General features: G+C 33.8%; 1 protein-coding gene and 1 long non-coding RNA gene across 6 annotated transcripts in view; both read left to right on the forward strand.

The window, feature by feature from the left end:
* The window catches only part of LOC128995060 (uncharacterized), a 164,321-nt gene extending 150,610 nt beyond the window's left edge, over positions 1–13,711 (forward strand). Inside the window, exons 2-3 of the long non-coding RNA XR_008490949.1 lie at positions 12,621–12,786; positions 13,518–13,711. This is a non-coding gene — a long non-coding RNA (uncharacterized LOC128995060). The remainder of the gene's footprint in view (positions 1–12,620; positions 12,787–13,517) is intronic.
* A 1,082-nt stretch (positions 13,712–14,793) lies between these two features.
* Positions 14,794–24,470, forward strand: part of LOC128994876 (uncharacterized) — a 135,441-nt gene continuing 125,764 nt past the window's right edge. For all 5 annotated transcript variants that reach the window (XM_054419697.1, XM_054419700.1, XM_054419701.1 and 2 more), the window contains exons 1-2: positions 14,794–14,895; positions 23,081–23,417. In XM_054419697.1, the coding sequence (XP_054275672.1) occupies positions 23,253–23,417 (165 nt within the window). In that variant the 5' untranslated portion in view covers positions 14,794–14,895; positions 23,081–23,252. The remainder of the gene's footprint in view (positions 14,896–23,080; positions 23,418–24,470) is intronic.

Consider the following 24,470-nt stretch of genomic DNA (forward strand, 5'->3'; position numbering starts at 1 on the left):
GCAGGTGGCTTGGGTTCAAACCCTAACAAACACCAATAATTGGTTTAAATTATCTAATAATTAAATATGTAATATAATAAACTATATTGAAGTTACCTAGTTTTACCTTTACTTTTAAGTCAAAGTATGAAAACCTCTCTAAGAAACCGTCATACAACATAAATCTTTATAAAATAAAATATACATCAACGCACTATAAGATGACGATAAAAATAATAAAAATAATTAAATAATTTGTGAAATAAAAATTACTAAATACATTTTAAAGCTACATGCAAATAGTAAAAAATATATACCTAATACTCTACCATAAAAATAAAATCAATTCGCCAAAAGACTGAATGTAATAAATTTTAAAATTTTTCCTCGAATCAATCATGTAATTCAACTTCTGTCAAGGTTCTGGGTAGAGTATTTATATTTTAACCATAACAATTTGTTGATCTTATATTTTTGTATTAAGTGTTGATTTAATTAATACTATTATAAAAATGTGATAACATTATATACCGATATTTGGAGTTTTGTTTCCTAAGACACGAAATGACGTTAAGCTGACATCCGGTTGCGTCCAACCAAACTAATCCACTGAAGCCGAGACAGAAGTTCGTAGTTCATGACCTGGTTTTGTGATAAAAATAGTTTGATAAAAAAGTGGCACCTAGATGTTGGAAAGAGATAGTTAATATATTGTGAAAAATTAATAACAATTAGTTCAACTGGATATTTTTCATTTAGATATTAGTAAGTAGTTTATTTATTTAGTTATTTTTCAAAATTGAAACTGGAAGATTCTGAAAATTAAACAATAAATTATTGCCAGGCAACATTTTTATATTTGCTTCAACAATTGAGTATTTTTACAAATATTTTTAGGTTGTAAATAATAGTAACTATCATAAATATTTTACCCTCTAAATTTTATTTTTATTCAGCTTAGTTTGTTAAGAGTTTTCTAATTGCCAATTCAATATCTAACAAAACCGAAGTAACATAGTTTTTTTTCTTTTTAAGGCAAGGTATATTTCTTTAATATCAAGACACTGTATTATGTTACATTGATTATTTGTATAAATGCGAATCAATCTACAACAAGCCTAAAAATATTTATATAATAAATAAAACGTGTCCAAGTTCCTTTTTTATACTTTTGAATGATTTATCTATTTTTTTTTAATTATATAAATTTAAAATTCAAGTTTTCATCCAAGTAAGGTAACTTGGAGAATCATTAAAACCAACACATGGTAATTCAAGTTATTGTTATTAAATTCTATAATTCTCCAAAAAATAAAGTTTAAATATAAACAAATGAATACCAGTGAGCTGTGACATCATTAGTGTTATTAAAGTCAATGATATAATGTATTGTTGTTGAGTATGGCCGTTACATAAGGGTCAACAGTGTAATTGAGACGCTACTAGATTAACTCAACACTTTCCATTATCACAAACTGTTTACCTTATTACTTCATAACGTATTATAAGCTCAACAACAGCAAATATAATTAAAGCATTAAATTTTATAGGGAAAATATATTTTTTGTCATGTATGCCAAGAGGACTGTTGTATTTGCTGCTAGTTATAAGTTTTTCCTTAGTGATTTTGTTATAGAGTATGTGTAAAGATCGTGAATTAATTGTGCCAAGCCTTCAAAGGGCCCAAAAATATGTTCCTTAGTTACGCCAAGCCAGGTAGGGGTGAGTTGCCGGCAGAAGGAATAACTTGTTTACGTGTCATCCTAAAATATCCTAACTAAAACTAACCTAGCCTAGCTTAGCCTAACCTAATGGAATGATCAAAGAATCGGCCTCTAAGATGGTGCGATTGGCCTAATTTATCAAAGATTTTTTTTTTCAGGAAAAGCTCAACCGTACTTATTACTAAATGTAGAGAGAAAGCATAATTATACTATTTCCAATCAATAGTAGTTTATTTTATGTTTCATTAATAATTATTCAAATAGATAATGGAAAACTGATTGATGTCATTGTACAGTAAAAATTATTGGTGATATTTATTTTACTAAAATGATTTATAATATGGTCCACCACAAAATATCAATTACAAAATATTCACCCACAATAAGTTATTTGTGGTATTTTTTATCGTTATGGAAAGTACCACTTTCAATGTGGTATTGATGGCCAACGCTCAAATTAATGAGCTAACCATAAAACAATGAACTACAACGATGGCAATGAATTATGAGTTTGGACGATACTTGGCATTAGTAGGCTGCATGTTAATAATATTGAGGTTTAAATGTCGCTTTTATTTTATTATTCGTATGATAATTTTTTATGAAATTAGTTTTAGTTTGATGTGTAAATAAATTATTTGCGCTATGATGTCGTGAATTTAACATACTCACTGACAATGATTTTTTAGGATAGGCTAAATCCATTTTCGATATGTTTTTCTGTCGAAATGTGTCGTAAAGTTTAAATATATTTTATTACATTAACTTTCAAAACAGTATTTTTAACAAAATACTGGTGAACTATTGCTTGTCTTTTGGTATTATAGACCAATAGTCAAGGATATGTTGAAAATATGTCTCTTAATTAAAGATAAATATTTAACTTCGGGCTAATATACTCTAACATGATTAATAATATGGTTCAGATTTTATATGTGTGATAAAAGGAATAATAGGAGATTTTAGGAGAGAAATACTGCTTCAATAATGTCTACATCAAGGATAGGTTTATTAATGAAACTAAGAGACTTAAACACACAACAATGTTATAAATTTATATTTCGTAATTCGCACAGTGCAATCTTTTGCAAGATCTGCCTAGTTTCAAATTTCAAACGTCACCGATAAGTGGTGCATTGACGAATTTTTTTGGTTTGTATACCATGTACCTATACCTTTTTAACTTAATTTCCCCTTAAGTAGCCTTTTTTTAAATAACAACGCCTTTATCTTAAACTTGGCGTATATTTTTGAAAAATTTGTTTTTAATTTATATATTTACTAGCTGTAACCCGCGGGCTTTGCCCCGTTTAACTTCTTAATTTTCAAGATTATCTCGTTCGCATGGCTCAATCACGTCCTGGTTGAAGTTTGTTCGCTACGCTCACTCACCTGTAGGTTGGAGCTCGTTCGCTACGCTCACTCACCTTTAGGTTGGAGCCCGTTCGCTGCGCTTACTTGCCTTCAGGTTAGCTCGTTCGCTACGCTAACTCGCCTCCAGGTTGAAGTTCGTTCGCTACGCTCACTCACCTTTTGGTTGCAAATTAGCTGTTGTCATAAATGTAAAAGAAATAATAGTGCTGCACCCTGTTGGTAATCCTTGTAACTTTAATGCTATTGGACATCATAGAACAGAACCAACTTGTTTAATTGAAACAGCTGTTTAAGAGTCAATAATTCCATTTCTCATAAGGTTAACATGGGAAACTCCAGAGCCACTGGGGCGGAGCCCGAAAGGATTTTTGAAATAAGAATATGCCTATATGTTAATCGGGAATGTGAGCTATCATCATGCCAAATTTTAGCCCAATCCGACCAGTATTTTTCGCGTTCACTTGTCACAAACATACATCCATACATCCATCCATACATCCAAACTTTCTCATTTATAATATTAGTAGGATCATGTTTATTGGGAGCAATGCTTTGCATGTGTATTCCTAGTGCCATTCACAAAGAACGAAAGTTCATAGCCATCAGAAGATTTTTTTATAACTCCCCCACCTCATCAAGGCTAATGACATTAATATAAAATGTTTTAATGGAAATAAACGATAGTTAGGGGCATTTTAAACCGAAATTTTGTGAAAATGAGTTTAATATAGATGTTCCATAACCCCCCCCCCCTTAACGATTTGACCTTTATTATTTGATTTCAGTTGACTCATTTTGTTATCAGTCAAATAGTTTCAAAAATAGAGGAATATATTAGTATTTTAATAGGAACGTAAATGTTACATGGTAGAACCAAACCAACGTTAAATAAATAATGGCTATGTACATGTTTAACGGAGATACAAAGCTAAATTACATACCATCACCGCGTTTATCTAGCTGGGCAATGCTTTGTGATCCTGTATCTTGTGTTATACAAGCATGACCTAGTATTTCCTTGTAACATACAAGTTTGTCTGAAAGTGGATATGGAATAATTTAGAGTGTACAAAACTAGACAAGATAGATTGTCTTTGTCCGTGTTAACCATCAGAAACAGATGGACGTGATAATATTTAAGAAAACATCGAGCTATCTTCATCCGTTGCGGGTAGGATTGGTTGTTTGGAATATACTTTTGAATTTTATACAGTAAATTTTAAATTTACACCTACGCAACGTACTTTACTTTATTCACGATCATTCTGATAACTACTCAGGGATATTTTTTCTATAACCCATATTAAAATACTATACAGTAATTTAGTAAAAATCGTGGAAAGAAATATTTTTTTCTATCCTTGCTAGTTTCAACGCATATGTGACAACTAGCCTTTTTGTTGTAGTAGCCTAGTTAATAATGAGAAAATATAATTTTCCTACCACTTCATAGAAACTATAACATTGCCATACCATTGCAATGTACCGGTGCGCAAAATAACCCATTTACGCTCTAGAGCTGAAATGGAGTATTCCCGCTCACAAATCAACTGTTTTCACAGTTAACTCAAAATGAAATTCTATATAGGATACAACTAAAATGGTAATACTTGTGTTATTATAGGTTAATTATGGTGGTAGATACAAATTGTGTGTGTACACGCACAGTCATTGTTGCTCTCGAAATGTATTGCCGTACTGACCTAAAGCTGAGCTTGTGGCTAACTACTGTTCTCGAGCAGCATTTACGTACTTTGCGCTCTTATATATAAATAGCTATTTCCGCCGTTTGAATCGCTATCTGTGATTAGCATTCTGTAATAAGTGGAGGGCGATTCATAAGGCAATCAAATAGAGTATCTCTTAAAACTAATACATTTATTACATTTACACCGGTTATGGCATCAACATTTTTTTTACATGAAATTACAAATACTCTATACCGTAACTATATTTGTCTTAGTTTTGCAGCATTTCAATTGGCAAGTGCACACTTATTTGAGAAGCATAGTGCATAGTTGATCATTATTTTATTATGATTGTTTGTTTTGATTTTACAGTTTAGTTTTTACTTTCTCCCCCTATACCATAGTATATGGAGAAAGTATTGTTTTCGTCAAAATTTTCGAGTTTGAGTTTGGAGTGGATATATTCGTTTTTCAATACAGTACAATGAGTTCTTTGAGGTGATATAATCTGTTCTCTTATTGAAACACAGCACATAGATGAAGCTTCAAGCATTACAAATCTAAAAATAACGGTCATTACCTATCTTTACACCAACCCCTTTGGTTGAGATATGAGTGAGCATTATTACAGACCTAGAGGTAACTCAAGATAAGCTATCCTGGAGCTAGAGGTAACTCGATCATATCACCAACGCTGCTTTCCCCACCCCTGTAATGTAGAACATTTAGCAGCCCAACATTGTATGGTATTACATAGGTTAGACTTAGTACTGGATGGATATATCAGTAACTCGGTGTTAAATATGAACTTTAAATAAAAAAAGTCAGGTCAAATAAACATGTAAACTTTAACAGCACATATTTCAGTACGATTTTAGTATCTGTTTAAACTCCACGTATTCTTTTTTATGAAAATTTTAGTTTTTGAAATTTAAATTAATATACAACCAAGATTTTTTTAATCCTTTACTCCTCCAATTGGGTTTATAAATCACTAATAGATCTTCTTGAGTGTAATTATCAAAAGTAAGTCTCCAGATATGGTCAACTTTGATTAGGAACAATTGGAATTGGTTCACTACCAGCGGATAAAAGACTTGCCCTACTCATCTGAAAAAAAGACGACTAAATACCTATTACTTGGTCTGCACGTTATTGACATAATTTGCAATGCCGAAATAGTAAATTGCAAATAAAGACAACTCTGAAAGTCTTTAACATAATTACTATGACCAATATAGTTGTAAGAGATATAATTAAAATACAATTAATTGCGTTGCGAAGATGTGTGATAATTTTAATTTTGCTCTAGGATGTATTAATTTTTTTCTGTTTACAATAAATTGTTAATTCTCAAATATATAAAGCTTAAATTTATAGCAAAAATTAAATATAAACATACATGCAAAATATAAGTAAATGAAAACAGTCAAGTTTCGCCAAGCATAACAGTAAACAATTATAAATCAAAATTGTTATCTATCAACTACTGTAATATATCTAATACGAGTATAGATTTTTTCGGTCTAAGTAAGAACTTCTGGAATACAAAAAACGTGAACTAGACTTTCTTTTCCTTTAAAGTTTGTAATTATTTTTTCCTACAGTCACCTGACAAAGTGGGCTTCTTTGCACTGATCATAGTACAGAAAGTTGCTAATTACTGCATTTACTTACTATTTCCTCACGCTTTTTATTTTTCACACAAAACAACGTGCTTTTATTATGCACGTAATCCGTGTGTGCTTGGAAATAGGTTGGCAATAGTAAAAGATATGACGTCTATATTCAGCTGGTGCAGTCGTTTCCCATTCAGTTCAACGCTTGGATTTAACCTAACCTCAAATGTGTTGTTTAGTGTTTGAAAGCCTAATTGTTTCCATGCTTTATAGTAACTGTAGGAAAAATATACACGAGTACAGATTGCCTTTGCTGCACTCGAGAAACTTACCACCCTCTTTAAACATTTCTCTCGTGTGCAGCAAAGAGCCACTTCGCACACTAGACAAATAAACTTAACTATATAGATTTATGTAAACAATTAAAAAGTGGTTTTAATTATCCACTAATACAGTGTACAGTTATGAAGCATAGGGCTCTTGTAAACATCGACTATTTTGGGACATTAAAGTGAATTATGGAAGCTTATTGTAAAATTATGATATTTGTTATTATCAACCCAGTTTACCAAACTATTATACTGCGTAATTAAAAAAAAGATAATTGATCATCAACCTTACTACTTTGTATGAGAGCTCATTAAACTACCGTCTTAAAATTTAAATATGTAAAGATTTCTATAGCTTGTTTTCATAGAGGTTTACATAGAGGTTCTTCAGTATTTTAAAAGTCAACAGTAAAACTAAGGAGATAATGTGACAAAGTTGTGTGTTTTTAACGAAAAATTAATTTGTAATAACCAGATCTGACAATGGTTGGATTGTTTCTTAGTTATGAATGTAGTAAGCGGTTAGCCAAAAGTTTCCCCCGAAGTTATTGAAGTTAGAGGCGAATTTGTGTAGCTAATACAGACCGAATTAGTTAGCAGGACTCCATTACTCAAACAAACCTTTCTTCCTTTATTTCCAACCCGTCAGTTCACATCCTTGGAAATATGCTTTGCTGTGTTCAGGTTTTAATAATTCATTTGATCTCTAACGATTTTGCCATGTGTTTTTAAAAAGCTGCAAATGAAAATGTTTTAGTTAAAGTATATTTTAAATAACTTTTTTCTTATCCTACGTTGATAAATATTGACCAATAGATTCCTTTAGATGATTTTCATTAATATCATATAATTTTCCTACCGTTACCTGACACAAAAGTCTTCATTGCACTGATTATAGCACATAAAATTAGCCAATTTGCTGCATTTACTCATTTTTACCGCATTCCAGTATTTCAAACTAACAACACTAATATGTTAATACACGTATTAGGCAAGTAATCCGTGTACGCTTGAAAATAAGTTGGCAACACTTCAAGATTATACGAATACGATCAGCGTGCAGCGTTTCCCATTTTGTTCAATGTTTGGATTTGACCTAACTTAAAAACGTGTTGTACAGTGTTTGAAAGACTAATTATTTATACGATTTATAGTAAATGTAAGAAAAATATAATGTGTAACGCGAGGGCAAAGTGCCTTTGCTACACTCAAGTAACTTTCCACACTGGCCTTTGGCTCGTGTGTTAACATCTCTCAAGTGCAGCAAAGCGTCACTTCGAACATAGCGTTTTCAAGTTTTCACTTCTCTTATCAACGTATCCAATGGAAGAACCTTTTAAAGTTTATTATAAGGTTTCAAATTATGTAGTGCGTAACTGAAATCCTTTACGCGAAACGAACTATTTATACAACATATAAAAAACCTAAGGTAAATATTATCATTATAAATTTTTACCTACTTATTCCCTTACACTTTACAATCAATTTATAAAATACTATGTATTTATACAATACTACTAAATTTTTCCAAATTAGTAGTTCATTAATAGTATTGACTTGTCAAAATTTAACTAAAAATTTATTTATACAATTCATTAATATTTTGATACAATTCATTCTTTGATCAAAATGTGTTTGTTCTGGTTAAACAAAGTTTAGCAGTAATATTACAACCGCAATTGCCGAACCATCTTAAAGATCACTTGATTTACAGTAGCAATAAAATCTAAGCACTTTACAAAAGTTGATCGTAAAAACTCAGTCAGAGTTAAGCCTTTTCTGTGTAATAAAGTGAATGTTCAATCTAGCGAGTGCTTGTAGAACCATCTATAAGTCGCTTAGATTGACCAGCGCGTTTATATGATTGAATACAAACATTATTTACGAGGAAACCCCTATAAACTAAAAAAACATTACCGATAGTTATGCTATTTCGAAGCAAAATTATGACATTTTACTCATAATACATTTTTGTTGTAAATAAATTCACATGCTTAAGTAAAATTTGGTTAATTTTATAACATTACCAAACTCTTTAATAACTATTGATTTTCAAAACTGGTACTAAATACTGTCGTAGTATCAATAGTCAAAAGGTGGGAAACACTGCTAATATTAGTTGTAGTATCTTTAAGTATTCTAGTATATTTTTAAAAATAATTTAACTGTTATATTTTTGTTTCGATTTGATTATCACAGGCAACTCAAGGCATCCTTTAAAGAGGAGAGTGATGCCAGTAGTCACCGTGTTAAAGACATGCAAAACTACAAATGTTAATTGAAACAAGCAACGACTCTTCTAGAAAGTAATCCAGCAGCATTTGAATTTTAAAGTGAGAATCTTGACATATCTGCAACTAATGGATTTATATAATTTGAATTACGTTGATCTTAGAGTTAATCAAGCAGAAAAATAATACTGTAAAAACAGTATTAACTAGTTACAAATTACCATACACCACGTTTTTGCTATTGGATTACACGAAACACATGAAAACCTATCATGAAACAAATTTCTAGCTCCTATGTATTCCACAGAAACAAAAATAAACTGTTCTTAAAGATTGATTTCTAAAGTAAAAAAATGCTCTCCTTTAAATAAGGTGATAACATACAACATTAAACAACGCTAACAAAAACTCAGAAAGAAATTATTGGAAGCTGATTAGCCTATAAAACATGATACAATGATCAAACTGTTAAACATCTAAATTGAAAGTTTTAAATATTTAACAGAATCCCTCTCCAAAAACAAGCTCAACAATGATGAATTGCTGGATCATCGACGCCTCTGTTATCGTTTTATAGTCAATATTCTATCATTAATCACCAATCACTGATAGACTCCGATGCATTGTTGACATTTAACATTCATAATTGAGGGGACTTTTAAAACGCGCTACAAAATATTAGGAGAATTGTATACAGGTTTATTAAATTTAACTTTGATTAAATTTTAAGTCTTATCAATGAACTCCGTGACCAAATGAAAGGTTTTAAAATTGTTGTATGGGCTTACAATAAATACGTCCGTACATGCGTAAATATATACATATATTATACTTTTAGAATTACTCCATCGATACCCTAGGCGGTATTTGGCTTCGGCCCCCACTTCTTTCGATCATCAAAATTTATTATTATTAATTATCAATCATTGAGATGGGGACGCCACCTTGGTGCGTATTTTAACCTAAATATGAGTGAGTGAAGGATGAGTGTAGAATGGTGTGAGATGATCTGTGTAGCTTTGTCACTAAGACCAGATGTTTTAGCAGTCAGGATCATTGATTTAAAGCCCAATGATCAGAAACAGTTGGGTCCAGTTTCTAACAATCAAAAAGACACTGACTTTTCTCAGGATTGAACCGGTGATCTTTTTATTGTTCGGCGAGCGCTATAACCACTCAGCTACCCATCCAGTGTAGCATCCTTTTCATGATTACATACATAGGCTTAAACAAATACAAGAAACCACTTTCTCATATTGACAATTTTTATTCCAGGTATTTGGCTGATATCTGGTAACTATTTATGCCAGATTGCATCTTAAAATGTTGTTTTAAAGTTAGTTACGGGTTTATTTAATAAAATTTTAACTTAAGAGTTTAAAATCATTAAACACAATCGTTTTAGGTGAGCTGTTCATGTAACATTTTTTGTGTGAATCAAATAGAAATGCGTGACCTGATCGACAAGTTCGTTATGAAGGTCAGTAATAGAGATGTTATCGTTATCGCCATAAAGGGTATCTTAAAGACTATTTTAGCTTGGCCCTGAAGGATGGCCTTTACGAGGTATTAAAGACCGTAAATCGGTCGACAGTTTGCAGGCAATAAAACCGTCGACAGACCAGTTTTATTATCAGACGTAAACCTCTGTCCACTTTTTATTGCCTTTGGGTCGTCCACTTTTCACGGCAACTTATTTTAAACCAGTCAGTCAGTTTGCAGTGAACAACGGTATGGGTGAAATAAAATGAAAAACTTGGAAATATGTAGTTGTAAGGGGTCATTAAAAGGTAAAAGCATGATCTATTCTTACTTTTAATAGGTTGTAGGCCTATATGGGTTGAATAGAGAGCGATGAATCGTAAAGGTTGGAAAAGGCTATTTTTAATAAATTGGCTGGGTAGATGAGTGGTTATAGTGCTCGCCCAGTAATCAAAAGGCCGACGGTTTGATCTTGAGAAAAGTTGGTAGCTTTTTGATGGTTCGAAACTGGGCACTCTGATTCATAGGCTAAATATGATCTTGACTGATGAAACAGCTGATCTTAGTCAAGAACAAAGCTACACAGATCACATCATTCTACACTCATCCTTCACTCATATTTGGGTTAAAATACGCATCTAGAAGCGCAATAAATCCCCCCTCAATAAAAGCCCCCTTCCCCTCAATAAATTCTCCCTCTCCCACAGCACTCCCTCAAAATTCCCATCTCAATAAATGGATAAAATTGATGAACTGTTCAATAAACTATTTTAACTGACACTGATAGGGGTTACATCATACAGATTGAACAATTAATTTACATTGTACATGTAAAATTGATATGTCACTGTAAATGAGGAATTAAAGTGCCAAAGACATTGTGCTATATTCATAAAACATTTTAAATTGTGTATATGGTGTTTAATATATACTTATTTCCTGATCATTTGCTTAGCCTAACTGTTTAAATTATAAACTTTGTTTTCTGCTTGTATTGACAGAATATAGTTGGTACTCACTTATTTAACTTATTTGGTTTATTGTTCACTTATTGTTTGTTTGAGGTTAATTTGTTTTACATGTGTTAATCAATACAAGTTTCCAGAAAAAGGTTCACAATCATTGATTAAATCCAAACGATGGAAGAAAGAATCAAATTTGTTGGCGGAATATGCTTCAATCTCTTTGTTAAATGAACATTAGAAACTAAAAAATGGGGTTTTTGGAAGGAATGGCGTCCACTCAAAATGTCTACGTTGAAGATTTAAGATTAAAAGAATGTGGTTGACGAAAAATCAAACGCTCTGGTTTAAATATTTTAATGAACAACTAACAACATAATTTCAATCCTACTAATATTATAAGTTTGAAAGTTTGGATGTATGTATGGATGGATGGATCGATGGATGGATGGATGGATGGATGGATGGATGGATGGATGATTTTGACAAGTAAACGTGAAAATGCTGGTCAGATTGGGTTGAAATTTGGTGCGATGGTAGTTCACATTCCCGATTAACATATAGACGCATTCTTATCTCAAAACCCCTTTCGGCCTCTGCCCCAGTGGCTCTGGAGTTTCCCATGTTAACCTTATGAGTATTCATATTTAAAAGGAATAAAAGAATTTTGTCAGCTGTTTCAACTACACAATTTGGTTCTATAATATTAAACAGCATTACGAAGTTATAAGGGTTACCAACAGGGTGTGGCACTATTATTTTTTTGGCATTTATGACAACCGCTAATTTAAACCAATTAGTGACAAAATCTGTGAAAAAAGAAAATTTCACTTTTTAGTGTTTAGGGGCAGGGGTAGAACATTATTGCTATGGTAATGTGCTATACTATAGCATACCATAAATTAAAAGAACCAAATTTTCATAAACCGTGTCCTCTCCCGTTTCAAACGCAAAGCACGAGTAAACTGCAATAAGCATTTTGCCAACCCCGTACGAAGGACGGGTACTATGCTAGTTTTGTATACAGGAAGAAGTATACTGTTAATAAAGTAATTTATGAGGAGTATGTTATAAGGTCTGATTAATTTCCCTCAGCTGATTAGTAGCCTCAAACCTAAGTTATCTCTGAGATATTTTTAAATATATGGTATTGTAAGTGTATACTACCAGTGTTCTGGATGTGGGTTTACCTATAGTTATTTGATATATTTTTTTTATTTATCCACTTACAGATTGACTGAGGGGACTCAACTCGAGGGCTGCTCTGACCATGGTCGTCTTCATTTGGAGAAAGAAAGTAGTCCGACGCAAGAACTTTCCCATCCACCTTCTGCGTGTTTACACACTGAAGAAGTACAGCGTATGATGGGAGCGTGACGACTAAGGGCACGATGGGAGGTAAAGAAATATTCTACAGTGTTTTCTTTATTTTTTACATGTACTTTTTTAAGATTTGACTAGAGATACATTAATGTTAAGTTCTTAGTGTTACGAAAGTAGCCAGTTAACCTAACCTAACCTAACAAATAATCGGACATATTGAAATCACCCTTTTCAGAAGGTTTGCAGCTGTAAAATGTAGAATACCTGCACATTAAATGTTTTTGAATCGTGTTAAATTGAAAGGGCGTACTTATTATTACCTATTTTATTCCTCCAATTCATCAACTATCATTCTATAAGCATCTTTAAGATAGAGCCTCAATCGTGCCACACTTTAAAATAGGAAAGACTAACATGCCTGCTGACCCAACTATGTTCTATTCTAGTAAAAAATAAGTATGACTAGTTTACTAAGACTTAAGTACCCAATTTCAATTTGTCTGTCAGTAAATATATTTTAAACAATTTCATCTAACATACTATAGCACAAATATAAAATAAACATAGAGTGATATAGTTTTGAAAGGGCATTCTATCAAATCTCAAAATGTTTTCATAATATGTTTCGAACAATTCCCGGCAAATAATGTAATTCAGAGCCTCGGAAAAGTGTTTAACTACTCTCTTAGTATCAGTAGTATTTTGATGTAACTGCTGTGTTAAGTCTAAGAATTTTTAAAAAATATGGACTAACTGCTGTTTTGAGTTTAAGAAAATTTAAAAAAATGTGGAACTTTTCTCCGCAGGTCAGGAGTTGGAGTTCGAGATCGGCTGAGTGAGCACGATGTCCCTGTACCGCCCGTACGCTCTACTGGTAGTGACGTGCCTGCTGCCGTGGATGTTGTTGTGTGCCGTGCGGAACAAATCACCCCCAACCCTCCCAACACCACCGCCACAACCCTACAAGCAACCCCCTGGCAGGTCCTCCACGGCTGGTGTCCATGGGTGAGTAACACAGAACTAACTAAGATAATGTTGTGTGCCGTGCGGAACAAATCACCCCCAACCCTCCCAACACCACCGCCACAACCCTACAAGCAACCCCCTGGCAGGTCCTCCACGGCTGGTGTCCATGGGTGAGTAACACAGAACTAACTAAGATGTTGTTGTGTGCCGTGTGGAACAAATCACCCCCAACCTTCCCAACACCACCGCCACAACCCTACAAGCAACCCCCTGGCAGGTCCTCCACGGCTGGTGTCCATTGGTGAGTAACACAGAACTAACTAAGATAATGTTGTGTGCCGTGCGGAACAAATCACCCCCAACCCTCCCAACACCACCGCCACAACCCTACAAGCAACCCCCTGGCAGGTCCTCCACGGCTGGTGTCCATGGGTGAGTAACACAGAACTAACTAAGATGTTGTTGTGTGCCGTGTGGAACAAATCACCCCCAACCCTCCCAACACCACCGCCACAACCCTACAAGCAACCCCCTGGCAGGTCCTCCACGGCTGGTGTCCATGGGTGAGTAACACAGAACTAACTAAGATGTTGTTGTGTGCCGTGCGGAACAAATCACCCCCAACCCTCCCAACACCACCGCCACAACCCTACAAGCAACCCCCTGGCAGGTCCTCCACGGCTGGTGTCCATGGGTGAGTAACACAGAACTAACTAAGATGTTGTTGTGTGCCGTGTGGAACAAATCACCCCCAACCTTCCCAACACCACCGCCACAACCCTACAAGCAACCCCCTGGCAGGTCCTCCACGGCTGGTGTCCATGGGTGAGTAACACAGAACTAACTAAGATGTTGTTGTGTGCCGTGTGGAACAAATCACCCCCAACCCTCCCAACACCACCGCCACAACCCTACAAGCAACCTCCTGGCAGGTCAACCACGGCTGGTGTCCATGGGTGAGTAACACAGAACTAACTAAGATGTTGTTGTGTGCCGTGCGGAACAAATCACCCCCAACCCTCCCAACACCACCGCCACAACCCTACAAGCAACCCCCTGGCAGGTCCTCCACGGCTGGTGTCCATGGGTGAGTAACACAGAACTAACTAAGATGTTGTTGTGTGCCGTGTGGAACAAATCACCCCCAACCTTCCCAACACCACCGCCACAACCCTACAAGCAACCCCCTGGCAGGTCCTCCACGGCTGGTGTCCATGGGTGAGTAACACAGAACTAACTAAGATGTTGTTGTGTGCCGTGTGGAACAAATCACCCCCAACCCTCCCAACACCACCGCCACAACCCTACAAGCAACCTCCTGGCAGGTCAACCACGGCTGGTGTCCATGGGTGAGTAACACAGAACTAGGATGTTGTCCTTAGCTTTAATTTTATGGTGGTTGAAATAAAATGACCCTCAAATTTTAAATCTAGTAACTAAAACATTTTATTGAAAGATTGTGTAAAAATATTTTTATTCACTTTCATACAATATAGGGATTTGGTTAAAGACGTGGTTCACCAAGCTTTGGGGATTTAAAAAAGTATTCTGCATACATTTCGGCTGTATAGCGGAATGTTTAAACCATGTTAATTTGATACCAACTGTAGCAAGCTGTTGCAAACACTTTTATCAATTAGACCTAGATTAAATCGTACAAAATTTCGTAGATACCATTAATCTTATGTCAATCAAAATTTCTAACTTGCTCAGAATAACATACAGATGAATTTCAAAGCAAGATGTTTTGAAATTCAGCAACAGATAGCATTTATTTCATCATATATTAAGCTACAGTGTCCCTCTAGAAGGGGGTTTGGACTCTGAATGTATTTTATTTAGAAACTCATACTTGTGAATTATACAGGTTGTTAAAAAAGGTGTGGACATAATTTACGTATTGATTCCTTGAGTCAAAATAAAGAGAAAATCAAGAATATTTTTTTTTTCAAAATCACATTGTTAACTGGATATCGGCCATTTTGTATTTTTTACAAAAACATTTTTATTTTTGAATTTTTTAACCAATCTTTTTGAATCTTGGTAAGAGACCCATGTTAAAAGAAAAATCATCTTGATGCAACTTAAAATTTCAAAATAGCGGCCATCTTAAACTTTTAGACTTAAATTTTCCAAAGATGGCTGATTTTATAAAAAAAAGTCAATTATAATTTTATTTGGAATTTTTAATCCCCAATCAAACGATACCAAGTTAAAAAATATCGAATAAGAAATAGCTGAATCGATCGTCTTATATCTTATATCATTAAAACTTATAAAAAAGGACATGCAGTTAAATATTGTAACTAAAAATTTACTAAATAATTAATTTGCTATTGTGGGTGTTTCATTTTTGTCATGGGAAAATTTAAGCTGAAATTCTCGTTGGAGACACTTCGTGTGAAGTTTGAATATTCACTTTATACATGGAACATCAAAGGGGTAATAAATCAGCTGATAGAATCCTACACAACTCCCAGGTGACTTGTGCTTGTATCGATATGGTTTATATAAGTCATTTGTGTTTGCTTAGAATAAAGTAATTACATTTGTTCAGATCTATGTTTCTGCAGATGTTTTTCTATTTATTGAACTGTTCTCATTTATTTCTTAAATTTGGGAAAGAAAATGAATATTGCACGGCCAAGTTGATAAAATAACAAATTTTTACATGGTCTCTAGTGTAATTATAGGAAATAGAAATGGTCGAAAAAGACACTTTTAAACTCGTGTAACAAACTATATTTAAGTCACATTGCACCATTATTCGAGCAAAGTGATTCACAAAACGTAAATTTTGTAAATTGTTTATATCTATAGCCTACGAAATAGGTTCCTTCTTGTTCCGCTATTATACACGAACCGTTGTTGAAGTTATTTGGATGCAACTCTTCGCTATTATAAATTCATATTTTATCACTGTACCTTTTGAATATTTGTCTAAATAAAGGTAAAGAGGCGAGATTAAAGCAAATAAGTCAGTTAAGGGTGTGATAAATTAAACAAAATATTACGACATGTTTTTTGTTTCTTCGGAAAATTCAGTGGAAGAATGTTTACAATCATCCAAATGTACCGTTAGTTTCATTGACTCCATCTTATTCTTCCTCTAATTAAAGATAAAGATAAAAAATACTAAGGGGAGCGGGAACGGCCTATCTCGCCAATGTTAAATTTGCCATCTTTGGGTACACCTTTCTTCAAAAGGTGTAAAGCTATGGCTTTCAAAATTGTAGGCTATAATTATCAACTCTTTGTGTGTAAACAGACCCAATTTAAGAATTTTAATTTAAGTCAATGGTATTACCTTTAACAAGTTTTTTTTTTTTTTTTTTTTTTTTTTTGTTAGACATTAAAAGCTTTATAAATTTCACAAGACGTAGTTTTTCTTCAAAACTAGCAATGTAAAATTAACAAAAATGGGTATAAATGTTACTTATAACACAAAAATTATGTATAAAAATGTCAAGTCTCTAGGTAAATTAGTTCCAGAGACATGTGTACCTTTGTCATAAAAAAGTTGAACTTTCGGAAAACACAGGTGGTACAACCCTGTATCACCTACCGCAAGCAATATTTATCATAGAATAGGCCCGTCCTTATTGAGGATTATAATGCTACCTCTTTATCCACTCTATGCACGAGCCTTCTTTTTCTTCTAGTTACTCTGGTCTACTTCATGATACTTTCAGCTGCTTTGTCACTTTTTCTCAACATTTTTTTTTTCTAAATGTAATTTGTATACTACCTCAACTTTTGGAGTAACGTGGACTGGAAACTAGCTGTTGCGACGTTTTTTTAAAGAACTTACAATAATAATAACATATATAAACGTTGTACCATTGTAAAAGGGATTAAAAGGAGAATAACAATCAGCAGAAAAAAATTTGTCCAAAAAATGTTTGGTTTTGCCCCCCTAACCCGTATTGCATAATGAATTGAAAACAACCGTTTATTCCGTAGTATGACAAAAAATGCCACAATGACAAAAGATAGTATATATATTTCTAAACTCTTTATTTATCGGAGAAATTAACGGACGAATTTTAAAATCAGGATATGTATAGATAACGTCCTTGACTCCAGCAGATTGTTGTACCATCGGGATGAAAAATACAGCCCTGCATCGAATGAGTTAAGTGCAAAACTTTTCGCTACAAACCTAATAACTAAACGCTATTAATTGTTTTTTGTTTCTAAACATGTTTTTTGATAAATAAAATTCAAAATAGTAGAAATAAAATAATGAAAGTTTTAAAATTGCGTTACGGTGTAGGAAATTGAAGCGTATCCTATTCTTGATGTGATGAATAACCCACTCACAACCAACCTGCCTACTCAGAGAATTTCCTGTTAGTCTATTTTTGAGCCCGATTCAATCAATGTTGTCATGAAATGTACTAGTATGAACAATTACCTAAAATAGCCACGTTTTGTAAAACCTTGAGACTTATATTTCTAAAATCAAATAATTATGATTTACTCGTAGTAGTCTTTATTTACAATGGGAAAAAGGCAATCTTTAAACTACTAAGTAGTAGGCAAATATAACATAAATATTTGTCATGTTTGCTGATGTACTCTGGCTTTGTAGGCTAATTAGTATGAAATGTGTTTGTGCTCTTGGTGTCTGTGCAAACATAGTTAATACCTGGTTCTATGTTCTATGTTGAACGTGTATGGTGTTGTGTGTCATCTTAATTGGAAATTATACAATGTTAAACGAAAAAACCAAATTTCTTTAATGAATTCTCCTAATGAACATTTTATAGATCTAACGAGAAATAATTTTTCAATGAAATATTGTTTCAAAATCGGTAATAATAACTAATGTTTTTTATTTAGGTAATTAAATAGAGTAGTTATAGCAAGTTTTATATTGTAGAATTACAATGTAAGTAATATAAAATCTTATAAAACAATCGATATAGTTTTAGCGAATTTCCCATATAGGGAATAAGCTATTACCGTAGTACTCATGGTAAGACCTGGACGCGGGACTGATTTTTTTTTCGTTTTGAGGTCCCTAGAGGCCAAAAACACCATCCGTTAAAATTCATATATATATATATATATATGTGTCCGTTAGCACGATAACTCGAGCAAAAATGATCCGATTTTGATGAAATTTGGTACAAACGTGTAAACCTACGTTTATTCGAACGAGTTCGCGATCCGGCATGATCGGACCATGGGAACGGGGGTTTACGGGGGGTTTTATGGGGTAAAAATAGGGTTTTCCCATTTTTGACCCAAAAAACATAAAATTTAGCAATTTCTTTCCAAATCATTTTGTAGAGCTTAAAAAAACAAATAATTTAGTATATTCAAGCGTTATTATACGCCTAATGGTTACGGAGAAAATTCCAAAAAAATTGTAAATTTTAAATTCCAATGTTATTCTTATGGAGAATAAGTAAACTGTTGTAGTTTGCTTGTTTGTGAACATATTTTGATCAAATTTGGAAAATGTTTTAATTTCTTACTAACTATTAACATTTTACAAAAAAAAAAAAAAACAGTTTTACCCTCCCTGATGCAGCAAACCTAAGCACTTGTTAAACTAATTCTATTTAAATAGGGAATAAATGTTATATTTTTAAGTAGACATTTCAGTGTAAATCTAATCAGTCAAATGTAAATTCGCTTAGTCTGCAGGTTTGCTGCGGTGGGGGTATTTTTTCTTTTTGTGAGTATTTAATTTAAATTATATGCGCGTTCACAAGGTTTATTTTCCATTAAAATTTATTTATATTCATACTAATATTATAAATGTGAAAGACGGCATGTTTGTTTGTACAAGAGTGACATTATTACTATGTATTTAAAAGGCATTGCTGATTGGTTAGACTTGAACCCAGGTCTTCACGATGGAAGTATCGAACTCTATACACTTTTTTGTCCTTAGAGGTTAGGCTCTAGCTGATCGAGGATTTCAGTCAAGGACTACATATAAATTATTATTAGCTTTAAAAGATTCTTCCATTGGGTACCTTTATAGGAAGTGAAAATTACATTTAAAAAACTATGATACGTCTAATAATTGGATACGCTGACTTTATCATGAGTATTTTTTTCTAGGACACTAGGCTCTTATCTGGCATAGTATTTTACATTATAGTAGTTCAGGCTTTACTTACAGAATGCGGAGTTATCACTTTGGTATTTGGTGATTAGAGCGCGGGACCCTGAGGTCCCGGGTTCAAATCCCACCAAATCACCAATGGATTTTATCCAAGTGATAATGCCGCATCCTCTAGGTCTAGCCTGAATTGATGTGAAAGCAATCCCAAGATCGTGCATAGCGTCTTAAAAAAAAAAAAATTGGCGATTTGGTGGGATTTGAACCCGGGATTTCGATGACCGAAGTTTTGCACTCTGCTACTACACCTACCTCATAACTTATTTTTAAAATATTACCAAAGTATTCCACAGAAAAGCCTGCCACTGATGTAAAAGTGTGACAATCCTAACTCAAACATTTCATCCAGTACTTTTCATAATGAATGGGACAACGTTATCAGACAGTTTACGCACTCTTAAACTCTGAAACGGAACTTAACTGAATCAGTGTCTCTCTTACATTTTTACATTGTGAACTCCTTTATCCAAATTAAAATCGTTGTTTGCTTTAGTTTGTTCATTTCTGTGGACAGAATTCTTGATTAAAAGTTTGTAATTAAAAACTAATTGGATAGTTTTCTGGAGTTGCAATTCATATTTAATGTGAGTATTTGGTTTTGACCTTCATTTATGAGGTTTCAATCTCATCAAGGGGTTTACATATTCCTTCAACTAAACGACTGTTTGAATTTAATCTAAAAAAAATCATTCAATGCATCTTATTTTTAAGAAACACTTTTCATGCAATTTACTACCATCGATATTATTTTTACTAGCATCTTTTGTTAGGACTAAGTATCAAATTACAGGTAAAACTGTTGTTCTTTCAAACTGTTATACTGTTCGTTCTCATGGATATGTTTAAATCTTTAAAAAATACGTACAGTAAAACTTTTTCTACAACTAGTATGTCGTTATGTTGTGCTTTGTTGGAAACAGTTCCAAACTACTTATTAACACAGTTCCAAAATTCTAAACTTTCTTTCTTCTTCATGATCCTTTTGAATATTTTTTTTTTTGTTTTGTATAAAATAGCTAGTATACATTTTATTTTATGCTTTTGATGTATCGTTTCGGTGGAATAAAAATACAGTGATTCTGAGAACTATTGTATTCTTTTGGGTTCATTGAAAAAGGTAAAACAAAGCATAAACGGCTAACGATTAGATTTAAAACTAGATTTCAGGAAATCAGTTGGTGTAGAATGTTTCCTGCCAGAAGGCGATTTTAAAGACTGATTGAACCAATCAGTTCCTGCCCCTCTAATATAATAGCACTCCGTATTTACTTTAATACGTCTCAAACTGTAGCTCTGCCGAGGTTCCCTGATGGAAACACCAATCGAAGTTGACTATAAGATATTTTAAATTGCCCTCGAAGGAGCGAGCTGGTCTAGTGGTCAGAGCGCGGGACTTCGGTTCCAGAGGTCGGGGGTTCAAATCCAGCCAAATCACCAATGGATTTTATACATGTGATAATGCCGCAACCCCTAGGTCTAGCCTGATGTAATGAGAAAAACAATTCCGGGCTCGTGCGTAACGTCCTTGAACAAAAACTATTTCATCCTTACTTCTAAGACAGTGTTTGAAAAAATAAATCATTCACACTATGTCTAGCGTAAAAGAATTTGAATATGAACTATAAGGTTTCAAAAACCATCTTTTAAACTGTTCCGACGGACAATTCTTAATCATTTTATAATCATGATCTGTATACTTAACAAAAATGTATAGGACTGAACTTACTAGGAAAATAAAAGGAAAACAAAAGGAAGGGAAAGAGTATTATCATTTAACATTAAGTGTGTGGTAAAAGCAACATACGTTTTCAAGTAAACAAAACTAATTACTGTAGACGACGGGATGCGGGTATGATACATTACAGTTGAGATAGCGGAGCCTCCGCTAGATGTGTGATGGTAACTTTTATCTCATGCTACATAAATTATATACCAAACCACTACTAGTATTATAAAACACTTTCGTTACAGAAATATTTTATTTGTTGTTGTTATGTTTATTTATTTTAAGGGGTTTCTTAAACATACCAGGTATGATTTTTGTAATGTTTAAATCATACTGTTAACATAAGGAAATTTAATTTGTTCTAAATTGAATTGTCAAGGTGTATTTAGTATTTTCAATCATGACGTTGAGTTTTGTATATTTAATACAGTATTTATACATGTAAATGATTGTGTGTTCAATGTCCTTTAATGTTTTAGAATATACTGTAAAATAGCACGAGTATCAAGCATTGTTGAAGAAAATAATATGCAAAATTGTGTGACAAAGGTAGCCTTATGAAAGCATTGAAAATGAGCATAGTAAAAGAGTACAACTAAATAATATGATATTATTTCGTTGTACTCTGTTACTATGCTCATTTTCAATGCTTTCATAAGGCTACCTTTGTCACACAATTTTGCATATTATTTTCTTCAACAATGCTTGATACTCGTGCTGTTTTACAGTATATTCTAAAACATTAAAGGACATTGAACACACAATCATTTACATGTATAAATACTGTATTAAATATACAAAACTCAACGTCATGATTGAAAATATAAATTCACCTTGTCAATTCAATTTAGAACAAATTAAATTATATTATCATATTATTAATATGAGTATTGTTTAGTATTTTTTTACAGCCACTTGGGTATTTTTTAAATCTTTCCAAAAGTACCATATTATAAACATGACAAAAATATAATTTACTGATTCTAAAAAGATCCATTCACACAAGCCGCCAACAACCCGTCTTACCAGTGCTAGAGACCTTTTCATGCTTATTGCTCAAAATAACGGATTTTATCCCTGATCATCGGACGGTTGTCTATGGTTTTCACGAATAGATTTATATTTTTTTAGACCTTAAGTGGTAGAGAAAACTTGCCTCCTAAATTTGCCTCTTAAATAATGAAATTTTGTATTTAATTTACTGCAGTGACTCTTGGGGAGCGATCTGGTCTAGTAGTAGAGGTCGAGGCTTTATTGTCCAAGGTCCCAGGTTCAGATCACGCCAATCACCAATGGATTTTATATATGTGATAATGTCGCAACCCTCCAGGTCTAGTCTGAAGTAATGTGTAAAACAGTTGGGCTAGAACTAGCGTCCTAGGATGTGAATGGTCGACATAACAAAAAAAACCGCACTCTTGGTGCACAAGGTTATGGATTGCCGCCATTGATCTACTGCGTTCCTTTCCCTCCTTCCAGTACCTTTTAGATAAAAACTCAAAACCTAAATTAATACAAATTCTCGATTGTTACAGGAAGGGTCCGCCTGTCCAGCTCCACCTTGCGGTCGCCTACTCAGTCCAGCACGAGTCCGTTGTGTCCCGCGCGGTCAACCGCACTCTCGCCTCTCTCTCCCCGGAACTGACGGCTGCTGGACTCACTCTGGCCACCCTCTATCACCCTCTACCCCACGGGTTCTCGCCTCCCATGCTGGGCGAGCTGGCCGCAGCCTGGGACAGACCGAGGATCGTCGTCGGAGTCCTCGTCTTCGCCCCGGAGGTCCAAGGGATGACTGCGGCCCTCGCTGCCGCCGCGGCGGGCATTCCTGTGGTGTGGGCGACCAGTGAGGTCAACTATGGCTACCTGGAGAGGGTAAGTCATATTTTTGATTAAATCAAGTAGCTTATTGGGTTAAATTATCAATAATACACTAGTGTACCTGGTGCTCGAAATCGAGCAATTGTCGAGTAGGCCTACCGGTATTATTTAGAAGTTATTTTAAAACTACAGTCATAATTTTCAATGAGTTTAAAAGACCCAAAAAATATTTTAGCATTTTTTGGACCCGGCCTTATTTTTTAGTGTTTCCTACTAATGTTTCCCGACTTAAAGCTGTTACCAGTAAACATTTCTTGCATGTATTTATTTGATCTGAATTTAGGTAGGTTTACTTTACCACTGTGACAACATGATGTTGCAAAATAAGTTGCTTAGCATAACTAACTGGCAAAAATGATTCATCTCTCCAAGTGATTTTGTACCTGGATTCCTTACTGTGAGACCAAGCATCTCCTCTACTCTTCTCATAAGTATAAGATTTCCTATTAATTGTCTCCTCCTCCTGTTTTCAATATTTCTCCTTTAAATTCAAGACATTTTCTGTACTTCCAACAAAAGTGGTTAACTGTTTAGATTTGTTTATAACCTCCTAAATATTACAAACATCAATATTTACTCGCAAAAAGCTGGTGAGTTTATTTTTATATACAGCTGTTTTTGTTTTCAAATTTGTTTTCAATGCAATCCTTATGGGGAAAATGCGACCTTTGAGAGAGTCTCGTGCCCTTGAGTGTAAGATATTTTAAATAATAAAACTACGAATTGAGAAGAATTATATTACACCTCAAACGTTAAAATCGGTCCAGAAATAACGGAGGAGTTTTGTTCACAAAAAACAGCACTCACGTATTAATATAAGAGATTCTGCATTTTCCAGACCAAAACAAAATAAAATAAAACTGTTTATTCGGTCACACGAACAGTAATAAATTTTACATTAGCTAGGCCGAATACAAAATTACGTATACTAATTGTTACTAACTTACAATAATTAAAAGTTGCACCTTTCAGAGTATATTAGGAACTCGTGGACGCTGTAACAGGTTCTTTTCTTTGAAATTTGAAAGGCTCGGTTCTAGCTTAAGA

Source organism: Macrosteles quadrilineatus, unplaced genomic scaffold (assembly GCF_028750875.1).
Source record: "Macrosteles quadrilineatus isolate MER2022 unplaced genomic scaffold, UCM_ALF_1.0 Scaffold_5__1_contigs__length_97177068, whole genome shotgun sequence".
Classification (NCBI taxonomy): Eukaryota; Metazoa; Arthropoda; class Insecta; order Hemiptera; family Cicadellidae; genus Macrosteles; species Macrosteles quadrilineatus.